This window comes from Giraffa tippelskirchi, chromosome 5 (assembly GCF_054371585.1).
Source record: "Giraffa tippelskirchi isolate mGirTip1 chromosome 5, T2T-mGirTip1v1.2.pri, whole genome shotgun sequence".
Lineage (NCBI taxonomy): Eukaryota > Metazoa > Chordata > Mammalia > Artiodactyla > Giraffidae > Giraffa > Giraffa tippelskirchi.
Window position 1 is genome coordinate 38473427 of NC_137279.1, and position 20473 is coordinate 38493899.

General features: G+C 40.4%; 1 protein-coding gene across 6 annotated transcripts in view; it reads left to right on the top strand.

Annotated features, from left to right (window-relative positions):
• The window catches only part of TNFSF4 (TNF superfamily member 4), a 134872-nt gene that overhangs the window by 104391 nt on the left and 10008 nt on the right, over nt 1-20473 (top strand). For 2 of the 6 annotated variants that reach the window (XR_014052670.1, XM_081486524.1), the window contains exons 1-2: nt 5761-6035; nt 19963-20011. Coding sequence is in view for 4 of the 6 variants with exons in the window: in XM_081486524.1 (XP_081342650.1) it covers nt 6015-6035; nt 19963-20011 (70 nt within the window). In the remaining 2 variants the exon portion in view is untranslated. Of the gene's footprint in view, nt 1-4084; nt 4298-5698; nt 6036-19962; nt 20012-20473 lie in introns of those variants that run through there. The other 4 variants (XR_014052669.1, XM_081486523.1, XM_081486522.1 and 1 more) reach the window with 4 other exon arrangements.

Sequence of the window (20473 nt, forward strand, 5' to 3'; positions counted from 1 at the left end):
TCAGGGTTTCTAGAGATAGGGATTAGGAATCTGATCCCTGATTTTCAAAAGCTCTCCCAGTGATTCTGATGATCAACTAGGCTTTGCGAACTTCTGATCCTACAAATCCCCTACTCAGGGCCAGAATTCTGTGAATAGTACTCATTCCTTCAGGATTTTTGTTTAGACCCTTTGGCATCCCATAAGGTCACTACCTACAAGGCAGCTAAGCCTTTCATGGAAAGTGTGTAGGGTGTAGGATTTTGATCATCAGAGATGGAGGATAAGGATATTTGAGGCAAAATGATCATCAGAATTAAACAGAAAATGGAGATAAATTTGGAGAGGAGCCTTCAGTTTCATGACAGAATGACTTGAGTGTGTGCTAAAGAATTTCAACTTAATCCTCTGTGAGATGGATACTGATCCTGCCAAAGCAGCATGGATTAGACATCAAGGAGAATGGAAGTAGGGAGGACAGCTGTAGGTTTAATTCAGAGATTCAAGTGAGATATAATAAGAACTTGGAGCAGAAGCAAAGATTAGTGCAGTAAATATGAGCTGTATTGCAAGGATAGTCCTAGAAGTCTGACTGATTGAGGCAAGGAGGAATGAAAGCTGATTCTGGGGTTTTGAGATTTTGGAGTGCTGAGTTAATGTAAGTTAACTAGAATGGGAACATTAAGATCCAGAGAAAATTGTGAGGGCAAATGGCAAATCAGGTGTTTGATATTTGAAATGCATTTGTTTCTATCACCTCCCATCTTACCCTGTCACCTGTCCCAGGTGAGAGCTTAGTTATGACTCCCTTTGTACACTTGCAGGGTAGCACAAAGTAAGCCCTCAAATTGTTTGATGAATTTGTATATCCACTGTGAATATCTTCTCTCTTAACCTCTCTGCTCTAGACCAGGACCTTGTAATATTTCTCTTGAATAATTACAGGCTTGAGGACCACCCCTGCTCTTACCCCAGCTCCCATTCTTTGGGTGAATTAGAACAAGGAGCCCTGTCTGAGTTTATGAATTAGAAAAAGGTACAGTTATATGGGTGGAGGCAACCCTTTGTTCAGAACTTGGGAAGCAGAGCACACCTTTGTGGGAAGGTAAAGGCTCCCCTTCATAGAATGAAACCTCCTGTTCTAGGTCGGCAGGCATGGAGAGCCGAGTGCAGAGGTGGGCTTTTAGGCTTACCCATCCCCTCAACTGGCACAGAACACCATGAAAAAGTCCCCCAGTTGATCTCCTGGATCCCACCCTGCCATTTCTATTTCATTCAGTGATTTTTTCCTAAAATGTAATACTGCTGTGCCCTGCTTTCCGTATTTCCCCAGTGCCTTCAGGATACAGTTCAGAGTTCTTAACCCAGCCCTGTATAACCACCTTGGATGCAGTTCTTTCCTGACTGTGCTGGTCCTCCCTTCCTGTCTGTGACCTCCTGTTTGTTCATTTCTTTTCCCCCAGCACCACGGTGTAGGCACCTGGCTCATGCTTGTCAAATAGACTGATGACTTAAGAAACAGTGATAAGTGAGGATTTTACCACCCAAACCCCCCAAATCAAAACAGTTTTCCCCCAAACAAAACAACAAAAAAGGCAGACACCACCTTCCTACACAGAAAAGTTTTGCTGCTTCCTAAACACGAGGTGTTCGTTCTGTCAGTTGTCAAAGCTTTTTCTTAACCCCTTCCGCTATACTTTTCTGTAGTCTTGAAGTGGCTGTTTATTTGGAGAGTGAAGATCTGTGGGAAGATAATTGCTTTGAATGAAAACTGAGGCTTCCATTCCAAGGCTGATTTGCTCTGGTGGGTCTGTGTATTGGATCTTTGTGAAATGCTTTTAAAAAATTGCACACAGATTCAGGTGACATACTTGACCTCTAAAAACATGTCAACTTTGGAAATAGAGGACTGTGTCCATCTGCCAGACATTGATCTCTGATTGATGGCTTCATTTGTTCCAAATGCTACACCAGCCCAGTGATGAACTTTTGAAATGCTTTCATAATTTTGTCAAAAGTTCTTGCCCAGAACTTCCAACCCAGTTGCTATTTATCTTTCCACGTGTTTCTCCTCTTCCCACAAAGAATGTGAAGAAGTTGTGAGAATGTATTCAATTTAAAAAGAAAGTTAACTGTAAAACATCATTTAAGTGTCAATAAAAAATTGCAAGTAGGTAAAACATGGCAGGTAGGAGATGAGAGGTGTGCCTCAGATATGCAGGCCCAAGTGTTGGTATAGTTGGTTTAACTTTCCTGGGACATCACCAAACTGGAAATTCATTCTGTTGCAGAGTTCTCATTGGTCTGTAAAGAGAGTAATTTATATATCAGTAATTGTCCATTTTGCTTCATAGAAGCCAAGCTGTTAACGATGAGAAAACATGCTGCTTAGGCCACAAGGGTGAACTCTGTAAATGTTTATTTTTTTATTTAAAAATATTTTTTTATCTTCAGCCTTAATAATTTTCACAATTTTTCAGCTGGTCTCTATTGTTTCCAATAGTTATACTAGGCTTTTTTGTTGTTGTTGTTGCCGTGGCTCTTTTAGTCAGTTTTTTAAATAGTTACCGATTTTAATGTTTATTTATTTAGAACTATTAACTGTTACTCAAGAATTAGACTCTCATAAGAATAACTATTTAGAATTAAGTTTAGATGGAACTTGACTTCCAGTTTTGGCTTGGAGTATGTAGTGTAGTGTCTCAGTCACTGTATATTTCAGACAAAAACTTAAAGACCAATATGTTCTGCAAATATAAGGTATGATGATTATAATGAGGGTATCAATTCATATACTAACTGATTTAAACTGTGTTATTGTATTAATAAATGCACTTTCCATTTCCTATAAGCTGTTTCCCTTTTGAGTGTGCCTCATGCCAATTTTCTATAAAAATAGGCTGCATACGCTCATTTATTTTGTTCATATTAAAAAATTCCTCCCTCCTTCCCTTCTTTAAATATCTGTTGAGCAGCTTTTGGGGAGCTCAGAGAGACATACTAACCCATGGAAGAGTTGTTGTATTTTAAACAGGCCCTTCCAGTGTACCTGTGCTGTCCAGTATGGCATAGCACTTACTGTGTACTCAGTAAATATTTATTAATTTGAACTTGCCATTATCAATAATTTTATCATTTATTTCATTTTATCATTCATTTCAGTGGTAAAGGGTAAGTAGTGCCTACTGGTAAGATACTCTTACTTTCCAAGTTCTGAGTCTACCCCTGACCTCAAAGAAAGATACAACCTTCAAAGCTTATTTGAAGCTATTCATTTGTTCATTCATGCAAAAATTATGTATGGAGAAAATGTAAAGTAGAGAAGAGGGGAAAAGTCAGGATACTCTTCTGCTTCTTTCCTGCTATGCTTAAAATTTGTCATATAAGTATCTACTGAATTCGCCTCAAAGATTAAACGAGAAAAAGATAGTAAGGCTGTTTTAAGCACAGTGCCTGACACATTGTATATGCTCAGTATATACTAGTTTATTTATTATAATGCATTGGACTAAAACTAGAGGATCTCACTCCTTTATTCTGCATAATTTGCCATCCTATCTTCATCTTTTCTTTTTCTTTTTTTCAGTTCAAGGATGATCTTTGTGTGCCTTTTTTTCCTGAATCTGTAGAATGGGTTCAATGCTTAGTTACCCAATGAAGTACAAGCAAGAACTTAAGCTAGCATTTTCCTTAAATTTCCTCTATGATTTAAGACACCTTGGGGAAGAGCTAGGTGAGCTTCTACATCAACGGATGATGATTTTTATCTTTATCAAGTGACCCACAATTTGGTTACTGGTGCAATGAGAAATTAAGAAAATAGTGCACTTTTATGACTGTCTTTTCACAGTCACTCAAATCAGAACTGGAATGCCACAAAAACAACTCCCTGTTAGCCCAGAGAAAAAAAAAGAAAGAAAGTAAAGGGGAAATTCAGATTAGTCACAAAGAAGTTCCCCCGCCTGCCTGCAAAAGCTGAAGCATTAAAACTGAGAGAGTCCTCTCTGCTCTTTCAATCGCCTCTTATCTCTGGTCCTGGGTCCTCTTGTATCTTCTAATTGATACACCTTGTGTTGGCTTCATCTCCTTCTTTGTGGGGAAGAAGTCAGTTCTCCCTCAGGTTTCCCTCTGTCACAGTTTTCATCGTCCCTGCATCCAGATTGTGAAGATGGAAGGGGTCCAACCCCTGGACGAGAATGTGGGAAACGCACCAGGACGGAGATTCTTGAGGAACAAGCTATTGCTGGTGGCCTCCATAATTCAGGGGCTGGGGCTACTCCTGTGTCTCATCTACATCTGTCTGCACTTCTATGCTCAGGTAAGATGCACCAACCAACATGTCCTTTCCTCTAGCTCAGGCTGATGGCAGCTACAGATGGTCACTTGGAAACAGTCTGACACCAAAATTGTTTTCCCTTTTCTGCTCAGCGATTGTAAGATGTGGTCAAGCACCCTCCTGTCTCTCTTTTCCTTCCTTTTTTTCAGCAGTGGCAGTGGTGAGGCACAGTGGAGACAGGGCAGGGGCACTGCTTCTGGATTAATCTTTTTCTTTACAACACAATCCTGATATTCTTTTGTGAACTGTCACTTTGAAGCTTTGAGTCCCTGACATACCTACTTGGTTTATGTGTTCTGCTAGTAAGCAAATGATCAGGGAATTAATGTAAAACGGAAATAATAAAATTTTTATTTCCGTTTTACATTATTATACTTTCTCATTGTATTCATAAACCCCATCGACTCCAGGAGATATGCTTTCTGAAGAATGCTGAAGGTATCAATATTAAGTTCTTTTAAATAGCTAACATATATATTTAAGGGCAGAGATATATGTGTTCATGTCTGTATGTGCACATGGCTGAACGTTTATCCCAACAACCTAATCAGATATTGTTTTTCACAGTCTTTCTCTACCAATCACAACTTGCTGACATCACTTTGTCCAATACATTATGTAGTGGAAGATCATCATTTTAATATTCCCCCCCTTAATGAAGAAATTCTTTCCATTTTTCCATCTCTTTATTCTGGTCCCTTTTACATTATTATTTTTTTTCATAGTTGTTCAACTGCAGGAGATTCCACTGAAAAAGAAAATAAATGTGTAGGGGCCCCGTGTTCCCTTGTTGGGGCTAGTCTGATAATTCTTGTTTGCCTGGTGGTTGCTCTTGGTTAGAAAAGTCTCACTGGTAAAGGTCGGACAATGGGAACTTTAATTTCTGATGGCCAGGTCAGAGACTGGGTACCTCAAATTAGATCAGGATAAGATGAGCAGAGTCCTAGGTGATGCCTGGGCTTGTCTCTGTCTACAGGAAACGCGTTTTCGGTGCCTGCAGTCTAATGGGGGTGCGGTCGTGATCACTGCCCCACAGAGGGTGCTCCTGTCCACAAATTCCCAAAGGGTACTAGTGTCATGCTCAAGTCTGCAGACCAGTGAGCACCCCAGCACACCCATACTGACTTCATCACGCCACACATTTCCTTCTCTGTGCAGAACCCTTTGGGTGAAATTAGAGTAGGTGATTTTGGGGAGAGGGTGTGGGGGGAGGAGCAAAGTGTCCATGGCAGGATGCCTAAGACAGAGACCGGAATTAGGCTCTTCCGAGAAGAAAACAAAGAGAGTAACCCAAAATAGAACAGCTGAGTTTATTCACAAGGTCCGGGAGCCCTGAGACTGCTTTTTGAAACAACCACAGTGTTACATATTTCCTTGCTCTGTGGGATGATAAAAAAAAACAAAACCCAGAACAGATGGCCCCAGTCAAGCCTTAACAATTAATTGCAGTAGGGCTCAGAGGATGGGAGAGAGCAAAACATGAAACAGATACAGATGTGTAGCTAGCTGGTGGCAGGGGGCCACCCTGGAATATCAATACCCAAGGAAGGCAGAGAAGAGGGGTTTCTTTCTAGCAAGTCACCCAGCAATTCTGTGCTAGAGCGTAGAAGGGCAGCTGAATGCTGGTTTCCAGGATACTGGAGTTCACGGTGAGCTGATCTTTGGGAGAGAATTAGCTTTCTCTGGTCCTGGCACAGAAATGGAAGCAAAGATGGAGGAGGTACGTTAGAGCTGTTTGCTCAAAAAATGTGTTTTTATATACTCTAGATACAAGATTTTCTGCAGCTCAGATATTTGAAATTGTTCACTTGACATTAATTATTTTCTTATTTCTCACTAGACTGTTTTAGCTAACACAATTTCTTATACTATTAATGGGACCCAAGGCAGCACGATGTGTCCTTAATTGTAATCTCATACACTTTGTTAAGGGAAAGGATAGCTTAGAGAGGTCGTGTGTGTTTTTCCCAAAACTTGATCAGTCATGGTGGCAGCAGTGTGTAGAGGAGAGAGACAGAGAGAAAAGGGTATAAAGCAACTGCTGAAGAAGGAACATAGACTAGAAGCTTTTCTAAATTCACGGATAAGATTGTTTGGGATTTTGGTTGAAGGATAGGTAGGTGGGGATGCCTACCAAAGCTCTGCTTTTATAAGACATTGTATTACAGTGATCTATAGAGGAGGTGAAATAGAGCTGAAATACTCATCATTTACCTAGTTAAATTGGATCTCTTTTATAGTAGGAGAAAGATATTTGAGAATAATCATGATTTTTCCTAATTTCTTAGATTTAATTTTTAACTTCATAAAAATTTTCCTGTGTGGATGACTCTGTGGAAAAAAAATAGATATGTAACTGTTAAACTCCATTTGACAGTCAGCCTTCCTTTCAATCAAGTTTATCCAGTAATCTTTGTTTTCTTACCACTTGGTTAAGTTTTACTGTGAAAAGCAGAAGTTTTTGTTTTTGAGATGGCAGATAAAAAGACCTTACCCACTCCTTATATAATTCACTTCCCTCTTTGGACCCCGATTTTCTCATCTGAAACATGAGACAGTTGGATCAAATGGTCAGAAATATCTCTTCTAGGTCAATATCCTATGAATATATAGTTTATGCTCATAAAATGTGTATGAGGATCTGAGAAATACAAATCTAAGTGAATAGATTTTTGTGCCTAAGCTTATGGATACCCTGGTTCTTAAGAAGGGACTGGGGGAAATCAGATTTGTGATATGTGTAATATGTACAGATATGTGTAATCTGTATTTATTCATATACTATGCATGTTTCTAAATAACATTCTGGATTAGCAAAATACCTATTTAGAAAGGGGAAAGAAATAGACACTGTAGAATAATATCCATGATGCAAGTTACAAAATTGAGTCACAAAAACCAATACAATTATTGGGGCTGCCACTTAAAGTATCAGGCTTCCAGGCTTCCTTGTAACTTCAGCTGGGAATGATGGCAGAAAAAAGCTGATGTATAAGGTGAGAAGCTACCCATGTATCTCAGAGCTATTGAAGCTGGGCTCTTTCAAGGTCTGTATCAGAGCACTTGAAAGATCTGCTTTTAGTGATTATTTACTAGCAAATCTCACCCACAGTTAAAGGTTTATATTCTTACCGCTTTTATTCCTGGGGAAGACAGAAGGGGAGGTCATTGAGCTGACCAGTTCTGTATCAACAATGGCCAGAGTTAGAATTCAGTTTTTTGGTGAAGTTTCAGACTATAACTTGGACTTTATATCCTTTAGGAAGAATAAGAGGCATTTTTGCTTAAAAAATTTTGTCTCAGATTTTAGGTCAAATTAGATGTGTCCCCATGTGATTTTAACAAGTTTTTAAAGACATTTTTAATGATAGACATGGAAATAAATAATTTTAAATGCAATTGAATTTGCATTTTATAAGCAATTTTATGGGCTTCCCTGATAACTCAGTTGGTAAAGAATCTGCCTGCAATGCGGGAGACCCCGGCTCAATTCCTGGGTTGGGAAGATCCCCTGGAGAAGAGATAGGCTACCCACTCCAGTATTCTTGGGCCTCAGAAGCCTGGCACACTGTAGTCCACAGGGTTGCAAAGAGTCAGACACGACTGAGCGACTGAACTGAAATGAAGCAATTTTATGGGCTTCCCTGATGGTTGAGATGGTAAAGGATCTGTCTACAATACAGGAGATCCGGGTTTGATCTCTCGGTCGGGAAGATCCCCTTGGAGGAGGGGAGGGCAATTTTATGGGAATTAAAAAACACCTAAAGTAATGAACTGATTTGTCATTAAGTATTTTGAGGCTCTTAAAGGAGATACTACTGAAAATGTATAGACTTGTTAGGTTGAACAGACATTAGACAGTTCACTTACGGATAGGAAAACAGAAATTCAGGGAGGGTAGAAGCCAGAGGAGGAGGTGATGCTTCAGCTGATATTAGGAGTAGAGGGACTTCCCTGGTGGTCCACTGGTTAAGACTTTGCCTCCCAATTAGGAGGTGAAGGTTTGATTCCTGGTCGGGGAGCTAGGATCCCACATGCCTTGGGGCCAAAAAACCAAAACATAAAGCAAAAGCAATCTTGTAATAAATTCAGTAGAGACTTAAAAAATGATCCACATCAAAAAATCTTAAAAAAAAGTAGAAATTCTTTAAATAGACAAGAGGAATGATGGTGGCTGGGTAGGGGCAGAAGGCTTTCTAGGTAAAAAGGCAAGTTGTTCAGAATGGTTGGAGGCAAGTGTTCATTGGAGAAATTGGACGAAGATGAAGTTGAAAATCTAGGTGGGGACAGGACACAAAGGGGCTTGTGACGTGTGCTAAGGGAACAAACTTCATTCCATTCTGTGCAAAAGAAAATATGGGAAAAATTACCCAAGTTGTTGCTCCAGATTTCACTTCTTTTACATTGTCTACATGCTGGCAAATACAGAAAATGTGTCTCATCTCATATAGCGCTAGGGGGCACCACAGTAAAACTAATAGTTCTCAAATAGCTTTTAAAGAGAACCAACTCTTTTTTTTGTTTTTCCTGAAGAGTTAAGACTGGAACACTTTTCTCAAGAAGCCAAGTGCTCATCCATGTGTAAGAGGATGAGCAATATCAGGAGCACCTAATATTGTTCACTGTTTATGCACTGATGATATTTTCTACAGGAAAAATTTAGATATAGGTTCTGACCCAAGTACTCAATAGGACAGAGATTGTTTGGACAGGAATCATGCTGGAAAATGTCATGTATATACACTTGAATAGAAACAAAGGTACACACTCAGAGGAGAGATGGAAAGTGAGCAGAGAGGCTCTTGGTATAGACCTTGGAATGTAACCTCCCTATTCCTTTTCTCTGACTTCAGTGCCTAGCTGCTAGCCCTGAGTAGACTTAGCCTTGCCTAATGGCTGACCACCCTGCCCTTTCAGTTCTGTTTCTTTTAATAGAAATTATTTCTGTACTCCTCACTCTCAGAGAACCCGCAGGTTCCCACCCACTTCAGGAATTTTGCATTCATGGCTAAGGAATGTTAATCTTCTGGGACCATTTAGGTTGAGGGAGCCATGTACAGTGTTCATTTCAGTTCAGCCGCTCAGTTGTGTCTGACTCTTTGTGACCCCATGGAATGCAGCACGCCAGGCCTCCCTGTCCATCACCAACTCCCAGAGTTTACTCAAACTCATGTCCGTTGAGTCAGTGATGCCATCCAACCATCTCTTCTTCTGTCATCCCCTTCTCCTCCCGCTTTCAATCTTTCCCAGCATCAGGGTCTTTTCAAATGAGTCAGTTCTTTGCATCAGGTGGCCAAACTATTGGGAGTTTCAGCTTTAGCATCAGTCCTTCCAGTGAATATTCAGGACTGATTTCCTTTAGAATGGACTGGTTTGATATCCTTGCAGTCCAGGGGACTCTCAAGAGTCTCCCCAACACCACAGTTCAAAAGCATCAATTCTTCGACGCTCAGCTTTCTTTATAGTCCAACTCTCACATCCATACATGACTACTGGAAAAACCATAGCTTTGACTAGACTTGACTTTGTTGGCAAAGTGATGTCTCTGCTTTTTAATATGCTGTCTAGGTTGGTCATAACTTTTCTTCCAAGGAGCAAGTGTTGTAATTTCATGGCTACACTCACCATCTGCAGTGATTTTGGAGCCCCCCAAAATAAAATCTGTCACTGTTTCCATTGTTTCCCATCTATTTGCCATGAAGTGATGGGACCAGGTGCCATGATCTTAGTGTTCTGAGTGTTGAATTTTAAGCCAACTTTTTCACTCTCCTCTTTCACTTTCATCAAGAGGCTCTTTAGTTCTTCACTTTCTGCTGTAAGTGTGGTGTCATCTGCATATCTGAGGTTATTGATATTTCTCCTGGCAATCTTGATTCCAGTTTGTGCTTCATCCAGCCCAGCATTTCTCATGATGTACTCTGCATATAAGTTAAATAAGCAGGGTGACAATATACAGCCTTGACGTACTCCTTTTCCTATTTGGAACCAGTCTGTTGTTCCACATCCAGTTCTAACTGTTGCTTCTTGACCTGCATACAGAGTTCTCAGGAAGCAGGTACATTGTTGTTATTCCTATTTAGGAAATGAAAGGATAGCAGCTGAATAGCAAAGTAGAAAGGTTATTTCTCATAGTCACAGATAAAATATATGGTAGTGTTGGGATGGAATTGGATTCCCCAATATCCCATGGCTTGTGTGTTTTGTTTGTAGCTAAATGAAGGAATTAAAACACTTTTTATACAAAAATGCACCATATCTTCTCAAAATTTTAGGGGAGCCATTGAGGTATAGGAGAGAGTATATTGGATCAGGAACTAGAAGATTGTAGTTCAGTCCAGTGTTTTAGCTTTGTGACTCTGGGTAAATTCCCTGAAATTCCCCGAGTATCAATTTAATCATTTCCAAAACTGGAATTTGATTATTGTGAGGAACAAATTTGTTTTAGAGCTTGGTCAATATAGGAAGGTCTGGTTATAAATCAGGACTAGGTTTAAATTCTAGTCCTGTCTCTTTCCATTACACCTGGCCAAGACTCCGTGGCTCTAAGCTGTAATAATTTCACCTGGCTGTTTTAAATTTTTTTCCTTTCCTGACATTAATTGCTTATGTAGAAAAACTGGGAGAAGATTTATAACCTGGAATAAAGGGAAGCAAGATTCTTTTAAAAAAGGGATCTGAATCTTCTGCCACAAATTCAGATAACACAATCAATGAAGCTTTAACAAATGTGTAATACCTCATAGGTTATTTTGATAAAACAAATCATTGCCGTGTGTGATTCATTCATAGAAGAGGAAGGGGACTTGGACTGGGGCATTGGCTCAGTCATTTATTCACTCCAAGCTGTACTTTTTTTTTTTTTTTAAACAATAAGGAGATTAGACTAGATAATCTCCATGGACCTTTCTAGTTCTGTCAGACTGATTCGAAGAATTATTTTAATGTTGTAAGTGTGATTTCACACTATATGCAAATATCTTTTCAAACAGGGTGGCACTGCAAATTTGGTAGCTTAAAAGAAATTTAACCTTTTGCAGTTTTGGAGGATAGGTATTCAAAATCAGCGTGTCAGCCGTACCGTGCTCCGTCTGAAGGCTGTAGGGAAGAATCCCCCAGGATCCTTCCCTGCCTCTTTCTAGCTTCTGAGGGCTCTCAGCAATCCTCAGCGTTCCCTGGCTTGATAGTACTGGGTAACCTAGTTGAATACAGCTCTTCAGTAAGAATTTCACAGAGGGCTAGCTTCAATAGCTAGTTTCTCAATTGGGATTATAAAGTGAGCATACTTTTAATTTTTGCATCAGGTGCTTCATTTCTCTTCCATTATTTAACAGGAGGGCTTTAGTTTAAAATGTCATTATCATTACTGTTAACCACCACCACCATCATCATTCCACTGCTGTTCTGTGATGACTTTTACCAGTCACCGGTCTTAGTTCACACCATAATGTAGCTTGAAGATTATTTGGCCTTACTGAAAATGAGGCTAAGAGCTTCATTGCATAAACAACGCAAAACATACTCTTGATTCTTCCTTAACCGTCAGAGGGAGCCACTTGGGGAGAAAACCTGTCCTTTTGTTATGGCTGAGGGATTTATTACTGTGTATTATTGTGTTGAAAAGATCATCTGTTCAAAGGATCTTCTTATCCACCAATAATTTGGGTTTTCTCTTTTGAATATTATGGTTTTCCTAATCTTTGGTATTGAAAAAGTCCTTAGACAGTCCCCATTCCACTCTGCTTATTCAACCATCTTAATTGAGAGTTAAAAAATGAGGACATAAAAATGAGGAAATTCAAAACTGAGAAAGGAAAGGACTTGTTCTGGCTTATGACCAGACCTGAGTGTTCCTATTCCCAGCCCAATGCCTGGTCCATTTCTACTCGGTTGCCTTTCCAAGGCAATAGTGCCTACTCTTTTATATGGCCAATGAGATGGGGAATGAGTAACTTCAGATAGAAAGATACTGATCATAATAATTGTGCTACCACCTTTGTACTCAAGGATGAATGGGGCAGTTTAAAAAAACCTTGAGCCACATATGGTGTTGGCTAGTGTCCCCTGGAGGAGGGCATGGCAACCCACTCCAGTATTCTTGCCTGGAGAATCTCCATGGACAGAGGAGCCTGGTGGGGTACAGTTCATGGGGTTGCAAAGAGTTGGACATGACTGAGTGACTATGCACAGCACAGAGCAAGTGTCAGGGCACAGTCTGAGGGGCTCAGTAACCATTTACTTATAAATGCCATAATGTTTAAGGCATTGTAAGATTTATGATAATGCAGTGGGTACCTTATAAGCCAACCTTTCCAGTTGTTTTGCTGTTGCTGCTGCTTAGTCGCTTCAGTTGAGTCCGACTCTCTGCAGCCCTATGGACTGCAGCCTGCCAGGCTCCTCTGTCCATGGGATTCTCTAGGCAAGAGTACTAGAGTGGGTTGCCATGTCTTCCTCCAGGGGATCTTCTCGACCCAGGGATCGAACCTAGGTCTCCTGCATTGCAGGGGGATTCTTTACCGCTGAGCCACCAAGGTAAAGAATAGGATATTTTGAAAATTACCTGATTCCCAAGGTGAGGAAGGGAGTTGTTTCTTTTTTTCAATTTAATTTTTTGAAATTGAGGTATAGTTGATGTACAAGATTATATGTTTTTTCAAGTATATAATAGTGATTCACAATTTTTAAAGATTGTATTTCATTAATTGTTATTATAAAATATTGATTTTATTCCTTGTATTGTACAGTACATGCTCGTAGCTTATTTTACACATGGTAGTTAGCCTGGAAAATCCCATGGATGGAGAAGCCTGGTAGGCTACAGTCCATGGGGTCGCTAAGAGTCGGACACGACTGAGCGACTTTACTTTCACTTTTCCCTTTCATGCACTGGAGAAGGAAATGGCAACCCACTCCAGTATTCTTGCCTGGAGAATCCTAGGGACGGCGGAGCCTGGTGAGCTGCCGTCCATGGGGTCGCACAAAGTCAGACACGACTGAAGCGACTTAGCAGCAGCAGCAGCAGTTAGTACTTTACAGTTCCCACTTCCCTCTCCTCTCACTGGTAACCACTATTTTGTTGTCTGTATTTGTGAGTCTTTTTTTTTTTTGTTTGTTATAGTCACTATTCTATGGGAGTTCTTAGAAATGTTTTGGCAGACCCCTCTGTTAGTGTACTTAAGGAATTCACCAGCAAATGTGGAAAGGGAAACCCAGATAAAAGAAAATCTTCCCCTTGAGGATATAAAGAATTGCAAATCACAAAATTTTGAAGGTGCGTTCATGTCACATGGATGCTTTTGGTTCATTTGGTTGTTTATCTGAATACCTGATACTCCTCTTAGGGATCCATTAATTGCTAAGCGTTTGGGACAGTGAAACCACAGTTCCTTTTCTCTGAGATAGAGAGGAGAGGGTTAGTAAGTAGAGGCTAGCCATTACCAAATAAATTTGACAAGAAAAGTGGAAGTGGTTAGAGAGAGGGGGCTATATTAGAATATCACATGGGCTGTGTAGTAGAGAGTATAGTAAGAGTTTAAAAAGAGGGATTACAGCAAAAAGGGGCTTGCAGCCAGGGTGAAGGTGGTGATAGAGAAAAAGAAAGTCTAGAATGACAGTTAAAATGGCTTTTCTTTGTGTTCTTTCATCTTAATAGACTCTTTATTCAACATGATTTTCAAAGTCACACATCTTCATGTCTAAGAAATATCACTTTGAGGATAAACTTTCCTGATTATGGAAGACTGGCCAAATAATCAGTTTTTGTTCATTCTTCCTATTCTTTTCTCTGAGTTGGATTCTGAACTTGCCTGATTAGAAGTCAGGGCCCTTCACTTTGTAAGGGAGTTTCCATTGAGTATACACTAAATCCACCAGGAGAAGAGTCTACCTTCCCAACCCACTGTAATGGGTAAATATGGAAAATTCCATCTTCCTCTTTGGAGGCTCATTCAGAAACACCCTCAGAGCCTATAAGACTTTGCTTTCACAATCTCTCAGGTCTTCTCTGATTGACGTGAAGCCCATTGTTGGGGGAGGAGACATTCACATCCTTGTGGAGGTTGCGTGCTGAACCACGATTCCCATCGCATACCTGTTTCTGCACTGTCCTCCACTGACTCACATCTCATCCCACTCCAACCTGGGATCTTGACTGATAGCAAGTGAGGAAGGGCAAGACCCACGTAGTGAATACAGAGCCCACTTCCTGGTTTCACATTTGATGAGTATCATTCCCTCCTGCCACAGATACACCCCCTCCAGGACAAATGCCACATGAGAATAAGGTTGGCAGCCTCATCCCAGTGAGTCAGAATAAGAAATTCACACATTCTAGAGATGAGCTCATGAAGCAAGCAGTGCCATACAGGCTGCTGGATAAATGCTGTATATCAGACATTTTCCATCTTTGTTCTCAGATAGTTCAGTGTTTCAGGTGCTGAGAGAGGTCAGGAAAGGATATTATTCTGACTCTTCTTTGCATCACCTACTTACCGCCTACTTTATTTGTCCTGCTGCCCCTTGCCAGGACAGTTGCATCTAATTAGAGTCCAGCTAATGGCTTTGCCAACCTGAACTATACGAACAACCTTGGAGAGTTGACTGAAGAGCTCTTTTCTGGAGAACGTTTAGATATTTTGCGATATATCTGAGTATTTTGACAACTATCGAAAACCTAATCTTTTAATTTTGTTTAGTATTGAAAATTAAAAATAATCTTGAACCCTCAGACAAATGTTTTCATAGGGTTTTTTTACTCTTAAGATAGAATAAGATAAAGAGAAAGGATGTTATCATGAACTTGAGGTTCAATCAAACTCAAGTTAATACCTGTTTATTCTGAGCAAGTTCTTAACAACACTGATTCTCATTTCTTCCTATCTATAAAACATGAGTAATTATTATTTCTACTTAGTAGTATTATTTTGAAAGCAAACAAGGTAATGAATTTCATAAAAGTAATGCAGTGCATGGCATGTTTTAAGTTCTGAATAAGTTTTTACTGTTTTTCTTGAATACACCAAAATGGTCTCATTTCTAGACCCTTCCTCTAGGCAATGCCTTTGGATTCTCCCGGTCCTCTTTCTCTTTCAAGGCCTAAGCCCACGTCTTTTCTCCTTCAGCTGCCAAAGCCTGCAGTGCTTTTTCTGTTCTTTGGAACCTTGTGGCACAAATTGCCTATTGCTCTTTACCAGTGGTTTTATGTGGAGGAATTATCTCCCCAGTTGACATACAAGTTTGTCAAAACTAAGGACTGTGTATTCTTTCTCTTTGTGTTCTTAGAGTTGAATGTAATACCTGCCAAATAGTAGGTGCTCAATAGTTGTCAGTGCTGTTTCAAATCACCAATAATATGGCAATCATATAAACTATTCAATCAATTATTAAATAATACTGATAGTTGAGCACCAGCTTTAGGACAGGCATGATTTTTGCCAAGGGAATGGCTGAAGATACATTTTCTGTGTTTGGGCCTTCAGGAGTTCACAGTAGAGTGTAGTAATTCTCAAATCTTGAACCTTGGGTGCTTGTAAAAATGAGATTACTGGATCCATCTAGACCTTTTGAATCTGAATCTTTATGAATAAACTGGCCATCTACACATTTTTACAGATTTCCCAGGTGACTCTAATGTATATGATAACACTGGGCCAGCTGACCTTTAGTTGCATCATCAGCTGCTCCTAGACAGGACATACTCATTATTCAGTCAGTTGGTCAGATAGCCCATGTATCAGCTGCCTCTGAGTACTCTGTGTTCTTGGCTCTATTTATGACAGCCCCCGAGCCCAGGTTCAGTTCAGTTCAGTCGCTCAGTCGTGTCTGACTCTTTGCGACCCCATGAATTGCAGCATGCCAGGCCTCTCTGTCCATCACCAACTCCCGGAGTCTACCCAAACCCATGTCCATCGAGTTGGTGATGCCATCCAACCATCTCATCCTCTGTCGTCCCCTTCTCCTCCTGCCCCCAATCCTACCCAGCATTAGGGTCTTTTCCAATGAGTCAACTCTTCGCATGAGGTGGCCAAAGTATTGGAGTTTCAGCTTCAACATCAGTCCTTCCAATGAACACCCAGGACTGATCTCCTTTAGGATGGATTGATTGGATCTCCTTGCAGTCCAAGGGACTCTCAAGAGTCTTCTCCAACACCACAGTTCAAAAGCATCAATTCTTCTATGCTCAGCTTTCTTCACCGTCCAACTCTCACATCCATACATGACCGCTGGAAAAACCATAGCCTTGACTAGACAGACCTTTGTTGGCAAAGTAATGTCTCTGCTTTTAAATATGCTATCTAGGTTGGCCATAACCTTCCTTCCAAGGAGTAAGCGTCTTTTAATTTCATGGGTGCAATTACCATCAGCAGTGATTTTGGAGCCCCCAAAAAATAAAGTCTGACACTGTTTCCGCTGTTTTCCCATCTATTTCCCATGAGGTGATGGGACCAGATGCTATGATCTTAGTTTTCTGAACGCTGAGCTTTAAGCCAACTTTTTCACTCTCCTCTTTCACTTTCATCAAGAGGCTCTTTAGTTCTTCTTCACTCTCTGCCATAAGGGTGGTGTCATCTGCATATCTGAGGTTATTGATATTTCTCCCGACAATCTTGATTCCAGCTTGTGTTTCTTCCAGCCCAGCATTTCTCATGATGTACTCTGCATATAAGTTAAATAAGCAGGGTGACAATATACAGCCTTGTATATATATTTATATTATGTAGTCTTTTCAGATTGTCTTCTTTTACTTAGTAATATACATTTAAAGTGTGTCCATGTCTTTCCATGGCTTGAAAGCTCATTTCTTTTTAACACTGAGTGTTACTCCATTGTCTGGATGTATCACAGTTAATTTATCCATTCAACCTACAGAGGGATATCTTGATTGCTTTTCCTTGGCAAGTTTTAACAATAAGAAACAAAGCTATTATAAACATCCATGTGAATAGAGTAATTTTAAGTACTTGCTATGGGAGACCAGAAGCCATGGATTTGATTTAAGCCTTGATGTTGATATTTTGATGGGTAGACATAGATGAAGGGACATTCTTGGTGGAGAGAACAAAGGAAGCAAGTATTTTTTGAATGCTTACCACGTGCCAGGCAAACTCCTGAGTATTTTCACATATGTTAACTTATTTGAGCTTTACAGTCATCTCAAGCATTCCAATAATAAAAGGGCTTATTTTCACAGACATGAAAGCTAAAGCTCACAAGTGGTATATAACATCCAAATTCAACAGAACTAGAGAAGTCACAATTTGAACAAAATCTTACTCCCAAGCCTGCACCTTCTTGTTTTGTCCTACCAGGCTTTATTTAAAGGATTAGAGGAAATAGTTGATTCGAGCATAAAGCACAAAAAGGATATGCGTACCAGTAATGCTTGACAAGGAGGTTGGCACCGGGCCATAGAAGGCCTTGAATTGGGCACTGTGGGGGTGTGTCTGGGCAGTGAGGTAGTCAGCATGAAGTAATCAGGTTTGGAGGATGAAGGGAGAGGTTGTGGAAGGTCATGGAGCAAGAGAAAGAAACATCTTATTTCACAAAATGGCCTAGGCCTGGTGGTGTTGATGCTAGGAAGATGAGAAAATGCGAATTTCTAATGCTGGGTAACCTTCAGGAGGAAAGGAAGCCTAGAGGCAAGTGAATCTACCTAAAAGAGGAAGTCCTATATACTTTCCTTGCTGCCTCTCAGCATCTTGGTCTCAGAACGTCTTCTTGATCATTACCACTCTGACTTCTTCATCACAGTATTTCAGAACATTGGGAAATGTCATTGTTTTGCAGGAACCTTATGGAAAGTTTGCACAGTCAGTGACTAATCAGATCATGAGGACTTTTAAGTCAGAGAGTTTGACTTAAATTTGGGATGAAGAGGCTTCCTGTTTCTCTCTTTCATTGAAATTGGTGTAGGGTTGCAACTTTTAAAATTTAAATCATAAACAGTGCTGAAAGGGATGTCTCTGATCTTTGAGGAATTTCTAAAGATGGAAAAAACTGACGCCCAGAGAAATTATGAAACTTGCCTAAGATGACACAGTAGTTGCCTGGCTGGCATTAGGACCAGGTTGCTGCATGCTGAGCCCTGTGCTTTTTGTGCAACTGGGCGGGCTGCTTCTGACTTCAACAAGGTGGCTAAGGGACCAGCCTGCCCAGAGAGCAGTGGGGGCATTCATTTACCCAGGGGATTATGGTGTTTGGGTAATGTACCTTTTGAGAGGCCTTCTTCCAGAACATCGCTTTAAGCACGAAGGACACTAGTCCAGCCTCACAAACAGCCCACTGAGGGGAGAGAGCCAAAGACTGTCAGGTCGTCCCGAGTCAGCACCTCTCTGTGTGCTCACCACTGACTAATATCGCTCTAGGGGCCCAGCCACTGGCAGGGCTCAGCCAGGCTCTCCTTTCTTCCTACACCGCCTGTTGGTTTCAGCTTGGTGAGGCTTGTGACTTTACGTACAAGGGAAGTAGGGGAGTCTTCATCTGCGTGGGCAGGCCCCAGTGGAGTCCGTTTGACTGCTGCTATGAGTGTGCCAGAAAAGTGGGAAGCAGGGACTCCACACCCCAGAGTATGAAAACAAATTCCTCCCCAGACCTTTGATCCGGACATCTTGCCAAAAATAACCTGGTGGGAGGAGCTGTTGTTCTCTGAAGGCACAATAGGTGGTAGGTTTTTCTATTTGTTTGTTAGTTTCTATTTCTCTTCTTAGTAGGTAATGTAAAATTTCAAAAATACAAGAAAGTGAGCCATGGAAAATAATGCGCCTCCCACTCCTGTCCTCAGGCTTCTAGTTCCTTTCTCCAGAGGCAGCACTTTATTCTTCTAGATAAATTCTGTGCCCACACAAAAATTCTTTTTTTTCTTTGAACACAAATGGAAATGTACTTTACATGTGATTCTCCCCTTTGCTTTGGCTTTGTTCACTTAATATATTTTGGAGTTTGCCCCATATTGAACTTCTTTGTTCTTTTAACCACCAAATTTCCATAGATATTTTATCTATTGACTTTTCTTTCTTTGTTGCTTTACTTCTTTCTTGCTTTTGAGTTCAAGTTAGGTTTTACACATGACTAAAGAGTAGAGAAAGACTCAACATTTAAAAAATTTACACACAGATCTGCTCATCTCTGAAGGGTTTGAAGAGTTTTTATTGCCTGTGGGCCCTGAAGGTAGGACACTCTTAATTCTGTTTTACAGTGAAAAAGCGAGCAGCCAGGAGGCTCCCAGACTTCACTCCCAGTCCATTCTGGGAGTCTGTGGCCATGAAGGATTGACTGGTCACAACCTTGTCCATGAAGAATCTCTATGACTGAATGGGTTTCTTAACAAGATAACTTTTAAGTGCTCTATTATCTAAAATGGGAAATTGAGGCTCAGGGAGCCAAAATAATATACCAAGGAAGAGTTTGGCAAGTGAGGACAGATCTTACTTAGATGCTTCCATGAAGAGCAGAAGACTCCTAACTTACCTTATGAGATGTTACAGAAAAGCAAGGGGGGCAGGCAGGAAGGCTGCGTCTAACTCACATAGAAAAAGGCAAATCTCTTCTCCAGTCAGTCCCTTTACCTGCTGCATTTCTGCTTCATAGGATATGACTCGTCAATTCTACTTGTTAATTTTTTTTCCTAAAAATATATCCTTTTCTTCCTTTAGGTGCCATCTCAGTACCCTCCAATCCAGAGTATTAGAGTACGGTTTACCAGTAAGTATCGTCAGAAGTTTAATTGGTTCATAGTTTTAAAAGAATCTTCTCTCCAGCTTCTTAATTTCCCCTAGAACATAAGATCTCTCCATTTTCTTAGGGAAACATTAAATCCTGAAATTGTTGGAGCCTGCATATTATTTTCATTAAGGTCAAAGAAGAAAAGGGGAGTAATTAGTTAACAGATAAGTGCTTGTCACTGTACTTATTCTGTTATATTCCTCACTTAATCCTCCCAGAAACGCTTTGAGTAGAAATTACTCTCACTTTTTAGGTAAGAAAACGAAGGCTTCTTACAAGTCTGTCTGGCTGTAAGATATATCATTCCCCAGTAATTCTATTACAGAACAAAATTTTACCTTAATGAGAGTTGGGGGACTTAAAGGCAATGTGATATCTTTAACAAGAAAGCATTATTTGGATCCAAGATTAATACTAGGACAACCACCAGTGGTTTCTGTA